Consider the following 18,078-nt stretch of genomic DNA (forward strand, 5'->3'; position numbering starts at 1 on the left):
AAGTTAAATTTAAAAGTATATAAAATTTACGAGTTAAAAAATTTTCAGATTTAAGCATTGGCTAAATTTAATTTTGCACATTTGATTTTATCCATTTCTATACATATGTACTACTAAAAACACATATTATTTGTCTATTAACACCTAAAGCGCCATGGGATCCCTGCGTACCTCACCCTCAAACCAAGATTTTTTTTGTATACTTAAGGTATAAATTAACAAAAGCATTGATCTTTTCTTTTCCTCAATGTTATAAAAAACGTTAGGTACCTGTGTGAAGAGAAAGTTGTTTAAATTTTGTTCTCCCTGGCACTGCGCAGTCCCACCTCAGCAGCTCATGTCAAAATGTTGTAGGGATTGACAATATTTTTAATTTTTTTAAGACTGGTTCAGTTATCTTGGGTGTTCATTTTATACATAAAAATAAAAATATTTCATTGTTGATTTTTTTTTCAAACTAATACCTTCCCTAAAAGACCCCATTAATAGGCGGCAATTTTTTCAAAAATGTATTACATGAAATAATTAGGAATACGGTATAGAAAATGCACGTGACTAGTTGATAGTAATTACAAAAAAGTATCTCGGCTGAGAAAATTAGCTTACAAAAAATAAATAAATAAAAAAGCCCGAAAAGAAATCTCATCGGCTAACAAGTTCGGGGTTTTCTTCCAGGCCAGAACAGTGCAAAACATGTGTGAATGCATGGGAAAAGTGGTACGGCGGCCAGAATATGATCCCAACCACAAGTTGTTCCTGGGACTGCCGTTGGTGTGAGAGTTTACAAGGGGACCACTGGTGCTTTACATGTTACAAAAGTATTCTAACATTTGGTTAAAGTTAGAGGGGAAAAAACAACAACTTTTTCTTTGACAAATTAACATGCTTTCAAATGTTAGTAAAAAAGTTATTTAAAACAACACCAATAATATAATCTAGTTTCCCAACAAGCAAATAATAAAGTCTTCTAAAGCAAATGAGTTTCTTAAATAAAACTGCAAGTATTGGGTTGTCCGGAAAATAATGCAGGATTTTAAGTTTTCATTAAAAAAAATCTATATAAAATATTCTGTTTACGTTTACAGGATTACTCATTTGTATGAATGTCAACACTTATTAATCCTCTTCCAAATGATATTGTTTGTTTACCTCTGTAGCATTCCGCTACTTGGAAATAATTCAGTCATCCTTATAATGTCAAAGCGAGAATTTCGTACGATTTTCTTTTACGAGTTTAAACTCGGCCGAAGCGGAGCCCAAACGGCTAGAAACATTAACCAAGTCTGGGGCGAGGGTTGTGTTAATGAGTGCACTGTGCAAAGGTGGTTTAAAAAATTTCGGGAGGGAGATTTCAGCCTTGAAGATGAAGAAGGTCGTGGAAGGCCTTCCTCTCTTAATGATGATGTTCTGCGATCAGTGGTGGAAGAAAACCCCAAAACAACTGTTCGAGAACTTGCAGAGCAACTCAAAGTCAGTAAAACGACCGTCGCTGACCACCTCAAGGCGATTGGAAAAGTGAAAAAACTCGAAAATTGGGTTCCACACTCATTAAACGATCGCCAAAAAAATCAGCGCTTTGATGTTTGTGCATCACTTCTTTGTCGAAACAAAAATGACCCATTTCTGGCCAGAATTGTTACATGTGACGAAAAGTGGATTCTCTACGATAACACTAGACGTTCTGGACAGTGGCTCGACAAAGGAGAAGCTCCAATACATTTTCCAAAGCCCCCAACTCATCAAAAAAAGGTAATGGTTACGGTATGGTGGGCTTCATTTGGTTTAATACACTACAGCTTCTTAAATCCTGGCGAAACCATCAATGCTGAATCATACTGTAACCAAATTAATACCATGCATCAGAAATTGGCAGTAATGAAGCCCTCTTTGGTCAATCGGAAAGGGCCCATTTTGTTGCATGACAACGCTCGACCACATGTGTCACGTGTAACGTCACAAAAATTATTGGAGCTTGGCTATGAAACTTTGCCTCACCCACCCTACTCTCCGGACCTCTCGCCTACTGACTACCATTTTTTTAGACACCTGGACCACTACTTACAACACATAATATTCAAAAATCAAACGGAACTGGAAAATGCATTTATTGACTTTATCAATTCTAAAAATTCTGAATTCTACTCAGACGGAATTAATAAGTTACCAACACGTTGGGAGAAATGTATTGAGAGTATGGGAAATTATTTTGATTAAAGAACATTGCTTTAAAGTAACTAGTTTCTTTTTTTTTTGTTTAATACCAAAATCCTGCATTATTTTCCGGACAACCCAATAGTTAATTTTTAAATAATAAATCCATTATAAATATTTAGAGGTCTATTAACTTCTTTCAATTAATTAAGATTTTTGTTGAAATGAAAAAGTTAGTGTCATGAGTTTGTGGGTTCAAATCCTGCTCGTAACACTAACTTTTTCATTTCAACCAAAGTCTTACGTCAAAAGTTCAAATAATAGCTTGACGCAAACTTTCAACTTATAAAAACTGTTAATGGTATAATTTCCCTAGAGGTGTTTTAAAATGTTTGTAAAAATGTTAAGTTTTGGACGTTTTTAAATTTAGAATTGTTATAAGATCGTCTTTTATTTCCGAATTTCTAAAAGCAAGAATACCCCCGGCATTGCAGCACTCCTGGAGGCTTACACCGCCTCGATACTTGATTGGCTCCAAGGTCGAAAAGTCGACCACACCGCCCCCACATGCATTTAAAATGGCATTGCCGGCACATACGTCCCAGAAGTAAGTCGTCGGCTTGCTGAGAACATAAGCGGAGACGTCCCCGGATATTATGCTGAGGAGTTTATATCCGGCGCCTGCCAGTTCGACCGTCGTGTATCCATGGTTCTGAAGTGTCTCTTTAATATGGTTGTCCTCGGATGAGCTGACTGCAACAATCTGCATTTTCAAGATTCATGTAATATCCATATCAATTTTTAAATTATAATAAGATTGAATTTAAAGTAAAAAAAAAAAAAAAAAAAAAAAGCACATTCGATTTTTATTTTATTTTAAAGAGGTTATTTATTACAAATTTGTACCAAAATTTGTGTTTCATCAATTCTTACCTCTATTTAACTATGTATTATGGGAAATTATCTTTCGATCTCTTTTCAACAAGACAAATCCGGCTGCACACTTTTCAAATGCAAAGCAAAACCTTTCAAAAATTGATGCAATCTTCTATTACATCCACCCCCAGTCCAGACCATGCTCCTTCAGACTACCACCTCTTCCTAGCAATGACCCACTTCCTTAAGGCAAAAATATTGGATTTTGTAAAAACTTAGATTCTGTAAAAATCAAATCCAAGGGGTGGAACCACCAAGGAATTGAGCAGTTGGCCTCTAGAGCGTATCAATTGACAACCAAGATTATTATTTGTTGTTAATATTAATATAAAATAAATTTGAATTTGAAAAATTCAAAATTACCATTGTGAGTAAAAGATTCCTACCTTGTTTACTGGAATATTTGAAAAATCCTGATTTATCCCTCTATGATCTCCGATGTTATATCCATAAACTAGCCTTCCAGACCAACTAAAAATATATAGAGTTAATATCAAATTGAAACTGCTTTAAAAGATAAACTGACCTTCCATTTCTAAATTTGAAAAACGGCTGTTTTACAACACCGATCAGTGGTTCTCCCGTGTCCATGTTGAACACACCGATGAGAATGGTGACACACGGAAGACCTGATCTGACCAATGCGCTTTGATCGTCCTTCCTTCCCTGAATATACTCGCTTGTCGAATCTGAAATATTACATGTCAAAATAAATTTTTAAAAAAGTTAAAGATAATATTACCAATTGGGTCAATCCAGACACCAATCTTCTCTGGTAAAATGACATCCAGGTTTATATCACAGTAAAAATCAACGTCGACATTGTTGTGGGCACATTCGGCCAACACTCGACTGGCGTCCTGGTCTTTAACAACTTTGTTGAGTAAACTTGTAGTCTCCTCCAAGGTCGGCTTCACCTCTACCAGTATGGTCCCTTCATCAGTTAAAAACTCATTGTTCTCTTCACCAAACACCTCTCCTTTTGAATTTGTAAACTGTTAAAAAATGGTAAATGTAAGTGAAAAAATGAAATATCACTACTACTAATCACATTTTATGATTGGTATAAAACCTTTTTAAAAGTTTGTCAAAAATAATGAAATAACTGTTTGTAATATAACTATGAAGTTTTGATTACATTCAATTGTCTGTGTAGCTATTGAGAATGATAATTTATCATCTCTGATTTTAGGGAAAATCAAGTCTTAGTTCAATTTCATCTTTAAAATACAATTTTTAAACTAAAAGGAGTATTAAGGGGAAAAACTTTGTATGAAGTACATTCAATTGTTGATGCAGACATGACTCAAGTCAGGCATCTGTAGAGTTCCACAAGCGATGGCCATTCTAGGCAGCTGTTGAGTTTGTTTAAAATTTACCAATTCAATTTTTATAAATGATAATCATGCTGAGTGGCTTTCAGGATGAACGAAATTTATCATCCCTGATTTTAGCTTGACAAGTTTACAATCTTGAGTTCAATTACACATGCTAAGTAAATTTCAGTTATATTTAAAAAAGACTAAACTTGGAGGTTCAGAAAAAAAAGTTGTACTAAGTACTGTCAACTGTTCAATGTCATGCAGAACTGACTCAAGTCAAGTATCTGTAGAGATCCTCAAATTAAAGTGGAACTTTACAGATACATTGTACAAAATTGATCAGCTCTGATTTTAGTGTGAAAAGTCAATAAGCTTGAGCTCAATTCCACCTTGAAAGTACATCTCTATTAACGTTATAATAATAAAATAAAACTGATTATCTAAGAGAAAAAAATGTTGTACAATGTAACGTCAACAGTTCATTGTCATGCAAACCTGATTGGATTTGGGTACGATCAAATTTGACCAATTTTGATTTAAGCATGACAGGTCTACAATCTTGAGCACAATGCCATATTCAAAGTGCATATCTATAAAACTTAAAAAACTAAAATTGAATATTTTACTTCGTACCAAGTACTGTCAACTTTTATTGTCACGCAGACCTGACTCACGTCAAGGATCTGTAGAGTTCCAAAAGTGAAAGTCATCCCTGATCACTGAGCATAAAATCATCTTCAATGAGCATCTCTTTCCAATTAGAAAATCATAAGTTGCAGGACTAGATAGTATAAATTCTACCAACTGGTGTTGGTAGTTCATTGTCATACAGACCTGACTCAAGTCAAGGATCTGTAAAGTTCCACAAGTGAACGTCATCTCTGATAACTAAACTTAAAACCATCTTCAGCGAGCATCTCTTTCCAATTAGAAAATCGTAAATTGCAAAACAAGATAATATAAATTTTCTACCAACTGGTGTTGGCAGTTCATCGGCATGCAGACAAGATTCAAGTCAGGGATTTGTACCGTATCACAGAGTGAAAGGTCGTGTTTGACCACTTCTTGGAGAAATACGTCGACCAACGTCTTGAAATCGTGCTGGAACCTCGGATTTCGTTCGGAGTCTTTCTTTTCCTGGACGAGGAGAGCAAGGAGGCGGTCGTCGGCCCTGCAGACACGAGCTATCACGGTGCCACGCTTTGTCGCAGCAAGCAACGAAGCAAGCAAACGATTCTCGACCATTGTCCTCTCACTGACAGTTGACAGTTTGACACTTCGTTATCATTTTTAACCTTGCCGGCCTGTCATTGACTCCTTGGTCAATCAGTGATAAAACCATTGACTAAACCCAATAGTCGGTGAACTGAAAATTACTATTTTCCAGTAAAATGAATGAAATGAAAATTACTATTTTCTAATAAAGAAAAAGTTGATTTTTAATATAAAAACTTCCCAAATCTGAAACGCTACCTAATTCAAGAAGAATAAACTTAAAAAAGAAGAAAGCACAACGTTTTGCCGTTTATTTTCCAACAAGAATTAACCTAAGGTAAAGTGATTAAAATTTTACTTAAAATAGATTTAAAAATTTATTTATTTAACGTTTTTTTTAAATAATCTGTGTATTTGTCGTTATTTATCTGAGTATAAACGGAAGTTGCTGTACAAATTTCAAATTGCGTCGCCTGGTTTCGCTATGTACTTTTTAGTCTCATATACTGACTTGCGAATTTTTTAAAGTAAAACTGTTATTTAAAAACTGAGTTTTCTTCTTCTTACAAAAATCATCTAAAAAACCGTTCAAAGCTTGGAATAAAAGTGAATATAAAAATGTACAGGTCACTTAGGTACAATTTTTGTCTCCTTGCTTGACTTTCCCTGTTATTTCCAATGTCACATAGTTATACCTATACATCAAATATTTAGCTGTAGGTTGACAACCTATCCTGCTTTTTCTATTCTACATTTTTCTTAATCCTTAATCTTTACTTTAACTTTTTTCTTTTCTGACTTGTTCTGGTAGTCTATGTTTCTAACTACCTACTTACCTTGCAACCCTGTAAGCTACCAACCATTCTATTCCATTTGCCCATTTACATGCAACCTATCCATCATTTTTTCTTTTCTGTAGAGTGTTTGCATATTCAATATAAGGATAAAATTCAAATACCACTAATTCATAAACTAGCAAAGACATGAGCAGGTTTCACATCCTTTGGTCCGGAACAGAATTTCAGCACACTGTGGTTGGAGAAAGGGGCATTGTCAGTGGCTACTTAGTGCAGATTCTTCTTGTAGCCTTTATTTAGTTGAAGGATCTACACTTATATAGACCCTCACAAAAACATAAATGTGTTCTGTGGTATCCTCTTTGTCCTGGTAGTAGTTCTTCTATTTGTGCTATTATCCGGTGGATTGCCTTCTTAGGCGGCATTTCCCTGGTCAGGAGTCCAACCAGAATCCTTGTACTGTCACAGTTTACTTTCAGTAATTCCTTTGTAAGTTTTACGTATGGCCCTTCTATGAATATCTTCAGGTGCCTCATGCCTGGGTTATTGTTCCACCAGGTTTTGAACTCATTAAGGTTTTTTTGTTTCCTTTTTTGTGGGTGAGATGCTAGGCCACAATGGGGTTTGGGCTCTAGGGAATTAATATTGTTTTTTTGGCCAACATGTCGACTTTCCCATTGTCCTAAATGCACAGGGTCCCATGCCAAGGTCAGGTCATTTCTGTTACTGACTTCTGCCAGAGATTCCTTACAATTCCATACTTTTGCCTTTACCTCTCATAAGGCATAGGCTTAAGTGCTGCCTGACTAAAAAAAAATTGCTATCTTCCTGGAATGTGTTCCTAGCCTTTTTATTTCTTTGGTACAGTGTTCAATTGCTATAATTTCAGCCTGGAAAACTGTAGCGTATTTACCGAACTTTAAAATCAGTATGGTTAAGTTTGGTGCAAAATGTACATGTTCATAGGTGCCGTGTTTGATTTTGGACCCATGTACAGGGTCCCCTGTATTTTCTTGCTTTCTAGATCTGTCAGTGTACCAATAGACTGATCCTTCCTTAACCAGAGGGAGTTTTTCACCCCATTTTCATTATTTTTTTTAGAATCTCTCTAATGCGTTTTGTCAACAATCGGGACTAGTAATATATCAATATCGACCTTTTTGTCATTGTATTGTCACGATTGTCATTTCAATGGAGGTGATTGATGACGGGTGAAGGGCAAAATGGCCACTCTCCAACTTTTCAGCTGTTCACTGCTGACCTCTCCACATTCGGTGCTTCTCACTTCACCCCTTCGCCGTTGTAGTTTACCATTATTTTATGCGTTTCACATCCCTTCCGTTCTACGATGAAAGCACCGAGAAGATGGTTCAATTTGATTCCATGTGACATTTAAAACCCTCCCCCGAGCACCGTTCGTTTTTTGACCCTTTTACCCTCCCTTTAGAAAATATGCTCTGGTGTAATAATAATTTTACATTAAATTATGATTCGGATGTCTAAGCCTGTTCCTAGCAGGTAAATATGACCAAGTTAAACGGGTGATGCGCTCACTTGTTACCATATCGAATGGATTTATTGTTTGGCTCTCCGCAACAAATTTTCACCCGAGGGAGCTTTATTAGTGTTAGAATATCAGCATATGTTGTAAAGTTTTAATAGTAGTTTACTTATTTATTAAACCGCTTGTTGAAATTCTTGGCTTTGCAGTTTCCATGAAAGACTTCTACTATAGTATTTGCAGCTTATTATGTGTTTTTAGAAGCTTTTGTTGTATTTTGGGCATGCGATAGTTGAAAGCACATCTTGGTGTCACCGGCTTGATCTGAGAAGATGATTACAGCTGGAGCAAGCACGTTTACAGGCGCCGTTCTGCACCATATTCAGTTTCATGTTTTGTAAAAATTAAGGAACCAACCGACCGAAACATCGACTGAAAATATGTTACAATTAAGTTCATTATTTGTTAATGCATTAAAAAAAATTTTTATATCTGTTAACTAATTTGTGTTAGATTTTTCAATAGCATATATCAAGATGAGAGTATCAATTATTAATAATTAGGAAGTAGATTTTTATGTATTAAAATAGTGAAAATATGTCTATATTTGGTAATGTACAGTAGGCACTTGTTATCCACCACCGAGCATCACCGCGGGTAATAGCCAATGCCTTGAATTATAGGCATCGAAGTTTTTTCTTCTAACTGCATACCAGACACTAACGTGTATGCTTATCGTCAATGTTATGTGTGAACATAAGTATACATATTTAGTTATTAAGTTAATAACACTCAGGGAAACAATATCTTGAATAATACAAAACAGAAAAAATTATAAGGAGCCTAAAAAAGATAAATTCCACAGTTAGTAGTTATTTCAACTGGTGGAAATTTTGTTGGAGTGTCCACTGCTTGAGTTAAGTCATGTTATGTTGATGTTTCGTTCCACTATTGGATGATATTCTATAGTTTTGTCTTCAACTTTTCAGCTAATTAAAAGCTTTCTCCAAATGTGATTATTGTCCATTTTTGTTTTCCTTCTGTTTTATCATTTTCTTCATACTCTTGTATGGTTGATTTGATTAAATATGTAATATAGAGTCTAAAAAAATGTATTTAAAACAAAATAACATTGGTACGATTAAAAGAAAATCTTTAATATAACAAAAAAAAAATTAATTTCATTTTTTTAAATTATGAGGAATGATATATTTTATATTTTTAATTTCAAAAGGTGAAAATCAAGTCTGCTAAACGAGTGTTCCACATGTACTGATTTTATGGCTGATAGTACTGCATTTAGAACATAAAAATAATAATAATACTTTATTAGTTCAAAATTTTACATAGTAACATTACATTGTAACTGTAAGCCAACATAGTTATTTACTTATATTTGTATAAATAAAATATTCATCCGTCCAGTTTTAACTTAATTTTTGTGAATGTAATTTTTGTAGCGCTTTAATGAAGATCAAATAAATGATCAAAAGCTTACAAAGATATAACAGTATTTCATTGTTTAAAAAAAAACTACATTCCTGATCTCCATAACATCAACGCCTGTTTGAAGTTGATTGATTGTCTTCATCACCATATCTTATATGGTTTTTTATTTAAACAAACTGATTGATTATTCACTTACTTACCTATAAAATGACGTAAAAAAAAAAAAAATAATAATAATAATAATAAGCAGGGCAAGATTTAATAAAATTCCAAATTTCAAATGATTGCTAAATTAAAAAAGATTAATGTTCCTGAAAGTGTTTAATAAGTTATCAACCTTGAAAAAACATTGGTGAATAGCAAATCACTATAAGCAATTAAAAATAAAATAAAATATCTAGTCAAAATATAATAAACTGTAATCACGTTATGTACTGTCTTGATTTATTTATTGTTGATTTTATTTTTTGTAAAACATAAAAATGTAATTTGTCACTTACTGTAAGAAACAAATTGATGGCTGCTTGCATATAAATGTATTTAAGGCTGAATTAATTATAATAAAACAAAATCACAAAATATAGTTGTTTTACTTGCATTTTATTTATTTATCTTGTTTTTTTTAAAGCTTTTGTTAGTATTGCTTGCACATGAAAACACATTTATTGCTTTTTTGAGGCTTTTTATACTTCTGCTTATAGACTAGTTAATAAATAGTTCGTAATAGACAAAAGTTTGCTTAAATCAGTTTTGATATATTTAGATAAAACAGCAATTTTTAATTATACAAATAGAAAATTTGAAATTTTGGTTCAAATCAGTGCTGAACAGCAAGTTGAAAGCAAAAATATGTCAAAAGAGCAATTTTCGTGTTCTGATATAAATTCTGTAAAAAAAAACACCCTAGTTTTAGGTTTTAATATTTGTACTTTTATGAAGGATCGATTTTCAGGTGATTTTCAGATCCAAAGATCAAATCTAGTAGTTGCCAAAAAAGTACTTTAGTACTAGATTAGTAACAATGGTTTTAAAATATACTAGTCACATATAGACCAAACTAATTGAATAAATGTGATTTAGAAACAATCATATTAAAATATTTTTAACGCTTCTATATATATTTTAATGGGTCCAAAGTTGTAAAGATCATAATGGACATTAATATGATCAATAGGGTTTGTGGAAAAATAACTGGTATCTGCTTGGGTGAAAGTAAATTGTAATTTTGTTGTCACATTGATGATTCATGATTTCAAATCAAAAATATTTCGATGAATTAAAAATTTTTGCGACCAATTCTGAGCACTTTTTAGCTTGTAGTTTACACATTGCGTAATGAATGTTCCACGTTTGTTTTAAGTTGAGCTTTAATCAAGAATAAATCATATATTTATGTGCACTCAGAAATGACTCCGCAGCCTGGTGATGCTGAGCCTCCGAATTTCATCACTGCCACCATGAGCATATTCTTGGCCGTTTCACCTACGACTACCTCAAGATTACATGTAATTTATCTCGTTAATAGTCCAAATATCGGTTCTGATGGATGGCTGTCCTCTATTTCTAGAAACGTTGTCGAAGTTTGAACCAAATGGACAAGATAGGATTAAGGCCTGATAATTGTTTGAATGTTCCGCTCCAACAGAGGCGGCACAATTTGGCAAGATCCCAGGTATGGAAAAATCATGGAGAATTAAAGGAAAAGAAAAATTCTATGCTTATAATTATATACTAATTATTATTCAAATATAAATGTGTTTATTACTTAAAATAGTAGCCTAAAACACAATTAATTAAAGTTGAAATACAAAACTAATTCGAAATTTCATTTTATGTATCACCCAACATGATTTTATAACATTTTAAAACTTAAAAATGTTTCTAGGTGAACAGTTCAGAGTATTTCAGTGTGTCATTTGAAATTGGAGGGCAGGATTCATCCGGCCATGAATTTTTGCTCGCTCTCAAAGGTGTATCTCTTGCGTAAGAGTCAGTTCTAATGGAATAAATTGTAATAATTATAATTGTTAGAAATTAAAACTGTTCATTTTTTACCAGGGAAGCGTTGGGCCCTGTTTGCACGCGGAGAGGAGTTGAATTGTTTAACGTGGAAGTCATGCTTGAACAATACAAAACTCCTTTGCCAGTTTTGACGACCGACACTGCCTGGCTTGGTGGGAAACACATAACTATTAGAGGTATTTAAAAGTTCAAGTTTAAAATAATTTATCGGACAGAATTTTGCAAGTGATTTGTTGTTGTTGGTAATTTTTCAGAAAAGGACATCTCAGATACAAAATCAAATAAACTCTTCGGCCACCCTTCTCGGAAAACATCCAGGGCGAGTAATCTCAGTAAAATTAAATTTAAATAATATATGTATTTATAATTTATGGTTGTTTTTCAATAGAGTTGTAAAGGGAGGACGAGCTTTTTCAGCGTAAGCACAGAAGATGGTATATCAGGGATTTCTGATTCAGGATCACTGTCAGTTGAGAGCAAACTAAGAGGGACCAAGCAACGATGGACCACCCTTTTTGGAAACTCCAAAGTACAAGTTTTAAATTAAAAAATGAACTTCCTTTTGCCATAATTCGTTTAATGGTATTTTTTTTTCAGGATAGCAAGATGGAGTTACTTGTTGAAAAACTTAACAACTACAGCAAATATGGGATCCCTCAGTTAAGTAATAAAAACGATGAGGATTTAGAAGAATGTAAGTGATCAGCTAAAATTAAAACATTCAAAAATTTATCTAGTTTTTTTTTTTTCAAAAGCTCTTTACAAACTTGAAGATGACTGGAGAGAAATTGTATCTAAGATACTTAACATAACTGACAGTGAAAGTCATCAGCAGGCGGCAATTTGGGAATTGATTCAAACCGAAGTAGCTTATATTCACACTCTGAAACTGGTTACAGATGTGAGCATCATCAGTTTATATTTTATGAATTTTTACGTTTTTATGAATTTAAATTGTTGCAGCTTTTTTTGGCCTGTCTGATCAACCTACAGAAGTGCAATTTACTGACTGACATAGAGAAAAACCGTTTGTTCAGCAACATAGAGGACATTTCAAAGTGCAATCTCGTACTATGGGCAAAATACCTTCTTCCTATGTTGGCGGCAGCTAGAGAAACGTCAGCCCTGCTCGACCCAAATTTTCTTCTTGAAGCTTTTCTAAAAGTACGACAAAACTTTTTTCATTTTTATAATTTTTTAAAACATTGTTTTTCAGTGTGAGGAAGTTTTTGCCCCTTATGTTTTGTACTGCTCTGAACAAAGTGAATGCCAAAAATACTGCAGAGAGAAAACACAGTCGAATGAAATGTTTACTGCTTACTTGGCGGTATGGTGATATTTAAAAGGTGTTAAACTATTTTCTACACTGATTTTTTTTTCTTTTTAGTGGTGTGAGACTCAGAAGGACTGTCACAGATTGCGACTTATTGAAATGCTCGTAAAACCCATGCAACGTCTCACTAAATATTCACTTCTCCTTAAAGCGATATTGAAACACACTTCTTTAGAGAAGCAGAGAGAAAATTTAGAAATTATGGTAACTGAATAGTTCTTTTCATGTTTTATTTCAGATAAAATCGAAATATATATTCAATATTATTTCGATATTAAAATAGTTTCATAGCAATTTCAAAAACAGTAGGCAGTAGTTAAAGGTGTGACAAATCTTATTATCATTTTTCAGATCGAACGAATGGATTCATTTGTAAACAACGTAAATACCACTCTGAGACAAAAAGAAGACATGGAATGTCTTAGAAGTTTGATGTCGAGAATTGAAGCATATGATGTTATAGTTAGTTTCACTTATTCTGATTTTTTAAATTTTATTGTTATTGTATTATGTTCCCTTTATTTGTGGTGTAGATTTTTGGAATAGAAAATCTTAAAACACTTTCAATGCACATTTAGTGCATGCTTTTATGCATAATTTTTTAACCTGGTCAAAAAGTGTAAAATATTCATCATTTCTGATCATCCTGGTCTGCTTATTCTAATAAAACAAAGACGTCAATGGAAAAACAGGCATTTTACAAACTCATAAAAAAGGATTGGACTGACAAAATAACACATAGGCTAACCACTGGAATGGTTAAATACCAAAACACCTCGCAGACTTCACCACAATGTTTCACAACAAAGTTATCAAAAATATCCAGTCTTATCATGAAATAAATGTTTATAATAGCAGAAAATTGTTGTTTTCAAGTTGTTCCAATTGATCAAAATTAAAATAATTTATTTTATTCAGTCTAGTAGGTCTAAATGTCATTTAGTATTAATTTATCTTTTTAAATCTTCAACATGACCAGAATTACTTAAATAGATTGTAATGCTTAACACTTAACACACATAAAGAAAAGAAATATACAATAGCATACAACAGTTGAAAATAATACAGTTTTCTTTTATAAAGAACCTTTTACTTTTGGAATTTATGATTTTAAAATAATACAAATTAGTCTATGATGCAAACTGAATGAAATTTTATTTGGTAGGAAAATTGAAAATGTTGAAATTTTTATGCTCAAGAATTATTGAGGTTTGAAATGATAACCCTTTCCAAATCTTAGGTACTACTTCTTTCTGACTTTAAAAAAATCCACCATTTACAACAAATTAATGGAGAAATCTTTAAAATAGTTTTTTGTAACTTGTTTTATTTTTTTTCTTAGCAGCACATTAAAATGTATGCTTATAATTTGCCTGATTAAGTCAGTTAGCTCGCAGTTTTGAAATTATTTTACTTTTGTTTTAAATTTCACATCGTAAAAACTTTACAAGATCTCTTGATTCCAGGAAACCAAAGACGACGACTTGGACAAATTGATAAAAATCCACAATGAGCTTGATCTCAAAAAATCAATGCCCGGGTGCAACCCGCTTCACAAGAGACAACTCATCGCAGAGGCTGATGTCAAGCTCAAAGACTACAATACAAGCAAAGTAAGAAAAAAAAAGTGAAAACAAATGTGACAAGTATTCATACATTTTATATTTGGAACAAAAGAGAAAGATTTTTCTTTATTTTTCTAATTTCAAAAGGTTTTATAATGTTGTATTTTTCTTTTTAAAACTTTAATATATTTGTCATTTTCTTGATTATATGGATTTATAGTTGATAAAATCATTTTAAGAATATATCTGAATAAGGCAGCCAAAGCTCTTAAAAATAATATATTACCACCAACTGGCTGTGGGAGCCCTCGATTGACTGAGTGAGGGGAGGAAAGAAAAAGCAATAACTGTTGGGCCAGGAGTCGACTCCCTTCTTGCAAGAATTGGTCATGAGCTGGTTAGCCATGCAACAACTCGTAATTCACAGGAGTTTCCATTACGCAGCCCCTTGGTCCCGTATTGATGGGCCTCTGGTGAAGAGTTCACAAAGCCCTTCCCCAAATTCATGATGACCCTCAGCGTGATGAACCATTTCCGTGACCTGTGACAAACTTTTGTTATTTATTGGGGCTATTCGCCTGTTGTGTTTCTATACCTTACAGGTTTGTGGGAAGTGTTTCTTTGTTTAACCCATCAGAATATATTTTATAAGTTTTTCACAACTATTTTTAACTTATATTAACACTATTCCTAACTTATACTAAAAGGGGACCGGCTTACAGTAAGATTTCTTTTAGATGTCTTCTGGAAAATAAAACTGTATTTTGGTTGTTTCTGATCATTTTATCGGCCTATCTTCAATGTTTTAGCCTTTGCATTTCAACTTATTGCCATTTTCTGTGATTGGGTATATTTGAAAATTTTTAATTTTGTTAATTGGCGTTGAAATGAAAACTAAGTATTTAGGCTTTAAATAGATTTTATTTATTCTGGACCTTTTTGGCTCATTCACTCATACTCAGCAGCCCTGACAAATAAAACACTGCAAAAATAAACAGCTAATGTGTGTGTTCAAATAAAAAACTTAAGATTTATGCATACACCAACCAACTGGTTTTTGTCAATTTTACATAAAAGTTTAATTTTTGTAGATAGAAGTCCACTGCATACTTCTGACAGATATGCTCCTTTTGTGTAAATACACAAGAGGCTCCCAGTTAAAGATAATCCGTCCCCCATTCCAAGTGAATAGATTAATAGTTCAGGAGCTGGCCAGAGATACACCAACATTGGCCTGTGTGTACCTTTCAGAATACTCAACGCCAATATCGGCATTCCTTCTTATATCTCCAGATTCCAAAGTTATAAAGGTATCTCATTGTTTTTTTTTATGAAAAAAAAAATAAGATCAATTGATTTATTTTATTCGTACAGAATCTCGTGATGTGCATCCATAGAGCAGAAGGACTGTACAATGCGGCTAAACAAGCAAGTGACGACACTTGGAGAGTAGAGCCTGATTCGAATAGGTAATGTCACACAGCATATATAATCAAATGAAAAATGACTGAGTAATGTTTCAGCGGCTCTGTTGAAATGGCTGAAGGATGTTCACCAATAAGCAATGTTTCAAGGGGGCTTAGCGTAGAATCAGAAGTCAGGCCATTCTCTCACAGCTCAGATGAAGCTATACCTCATACGTGAGTCATTTTTATTTTTAAAAGCTCCAAGTTATTTGGATTAAGAAAACGATATTGTATTTGCCAGTGATACACTGAGGGTAGTGGTGCCTCAGCTTGGTCAGTCCTTACCTGATTTGAAAGAGGCGAGTCGGAGATGGCTAGCTCCGCCGCCTCGACCGTTGGTACCACCACCAGCCCCTCCTCGCGGAGCTTCGTATCCACCACCGTCGCCGCCGCTGAGGAGGTCTCCAGCCATCAGACACAACACAATGGATCGCCCTGAACAGTAATCTGTTGTTCGTTTACTCGTTTCTTAATGGCAAGGTGCCACAAAACAAACTAGAGTAATCACACTCTGGTAATTACAGAGCACTTCTAGTGCATTGTCATCAACCGATCGTTCAATGGCTCAACAAGTCAGCATTTTTTGAAATTTTGTGAAAGTTTAACGTTGACATTGAAAAGAAATAAAACAATAAATAATTACTCAACTTGTAAAGTTTGCTATCGACTGATTAAGCTTAAGTGAATGATATATTTATCTGCACTAAGACTAGCACATTTGAAAGGAATGCAATCTGGGATCACTAATAACTTGACAATAAAATATTTATCGATATAAACACAACTACTGCATTTTTCTTCTTTTTAAACGAGAGTATTTAAATACTCAATTTTTTTTGCTACAATGTCAAAGTTAAACACACCATTACATTACAGGGGTTTTTTAAAATCATTCAACAGGGTAGTGCTTATATTAATAATAATAATGTTAAAATTTAATGCTTTTGTAAGATGGGATTTATGACTAAACTGTATAGAAATACAGGAAAGTTCACTGTTTTGCTCTTGGATCACAAAATTGTATTAAACTATTGAATTCTCTACAAAAACACCAATTTAATCAAGAAAAAATCAAGATAGGATATTTCATTCATTTTACTTTGTTGTTTTGCGCTCAGTGAATAATAATAATAATAAATAAAAAATTATAATAAAAAGGTAAAAATTGTGGTAAATGTCATAACAGCTTTTACTATCGAAATGCTCGGATGGTTTTCTATTTTTTGTCGAACTCAGTTGCATTGATTATTTTTTCATTGGAGGATCAAACACCATAAATGCCGTAATCGAAAATTTGAGAATTACTGGCAGACCAAAATGCATACAATCAGACGATATCAAGTGTTCGTTTGTAATTGGTATTTTAAGGAAGAAATCTGTTAAAAATTTAAAATATAAGATTGGAGAAAAAAAATCAACAGATCGAATTTAAAACTGAAGAAATATAGGATACAGAGGAAAAATTTGAAGATTATCTTCAATTGTATTTTTCTTCAAACACATTTGGACAAACATTCAGCCAGGAAGATTGATTTTAAGATTGATTTATCAAATTATTACTGCTGTTTATGTCTATCATTATTTTATATTTATTATCTAGTGTCGTTGAAATGGCTGAACGCTCGCTTATCCTGTACAAAGGATTTACAAATTTGTATTTTTTGCTACATCTTGTACCTCAAAGTGTTAACGTCTTTGACCGAAAGTCAATTAAAAACACAAAATTTTATTGTTATCAAGGAAAATCAGACCAAAATGGCTCTAAAAGTTTTCTATGTCATGACAATCGTCAAAATGGTATTTAAATTGTTTGTGACTGTCATTAACTACGGCAGTTGAAGCTCTCACCAATTAGTGAGAATGATATGAATTTAAGGGGTTCGACATTTATTGTGATGAATTCGATTTGCTTTCGATTAGATTTGTTTTTTAAATGCCGTCTTTGCTCAGTCTACTGTATTGTTGTACAGCACTCTTCAAATATTTCTATTATGTAGTAAGACTTTGAATTTGTACCTAGATAAAAAGCCATCCTTCAGGATCACATTAAATGCATACGCCTTAACAAGGAAACAATAATTTTGTCAATTTTCAAACGATGTTTTCAAAACGACTGACTTCTATACAAATTATCCTTGTATATAAATACAAATTTACATCTTAGAATATTTATATTTGCAATTTTCTTTATAGAAATCAGTGGACCAGTGAGAATTATTCGTTTTTAAAACAATTGTAACTATGTACAATCGGTAATATTAATTTTCAGAAGAAATTCTGTTTTGCCTTCTGGGTTTAAGTGTATATACTCTTTGTATAGT

The 18,078-nt window shown here is 33.2% G+C and overlaps 2 protein-coding genes across 2 annotated transcripts; one reads left to right on the plus strand and one right to left on the minus strand.

The window, feature by feature from the left end:
- Nucleotides 1-2,373: 2,373 nt before the first annotated feature.
- Nucleotides 2,374-5,927, minus strand: LOC106669705 (inositol polyphosphate 1-phosphatase). Its single transcript, XM_014399362.2, has 5 exons — nt 5,439-5,927; nt 3,830-4,082; nt 3,614-3,776; nt 3,474-3,558; nt 2,374-2,914 (listed from the first exon to the last, which is right to left on the minus strand). Exons 1-5 carry the CDS (start codon nt 5,652-5,654, stop codon nt 2,555-2,557), a joined length of 1,077 nt encoding a protein of 358 aa, XP_014254848.1. The 5' UTR covers nt 5,655-5,927; the 3' UTR covers nt 2,374-2,554.
- A 1,677-nt stretch (nt 5,928-7,604) lies between these two features.
- LOC106669704 (pleckstrin homology domain-containing family G member 5) lies at nt 7,605-16,255 on the plus strand. Its single transcript, XM_024224678.1, has 18 exons — nt 7,605-7,939; nt 10,776-10,876; nt 10,939-11,043; nt 11,257-11,354; nt 11,430-11,569; nt 11,636-11,712; nt 11,782-11,922; nt 11,991-12,087; nt 12,149-12,294; nt 12,357-12,557; nt 12,610-12,720; nt 12,781-12,930; nt 13,078-13,188; nt 14,193-14,339; nt 15,383-15,601; nt 15,666-15,760; nt 15,815-15,931; nt 15,999-16,255. The coding sequence occupies exons 2-18, from the start codon at nt 10,778-10,780 to the stop codon at nt 16,201-16,203; spliced, it is 2,259 nt and encodes a 752-aa protein (XP_024080446.1). The 5' UTR covers nt 7,605-7,939; nt 10,776-10,777; the 3' UTR covers nt 16,204-16,255.
- The last annotated feature ends 1,823 nt before the right edge of the window (nt 16,256-18,078 follow it).

This window comes from Cimex lectularius, unplaced genomic scaffold (genome assembly GCF_000648675.2).
Source record: "Cimex lectularius strain Harlan isolate CLEC.00 unplaced genomic scaffold, Clec_2.1 scaffold8, whole genome shotgun sequence".
Classification (NCBI taxonomy): Eukaryota; Metazoa; Arthropoda; class Insecta; order Hemiptera; family Cimicidae; genus Cimex; species Cimex lectularius.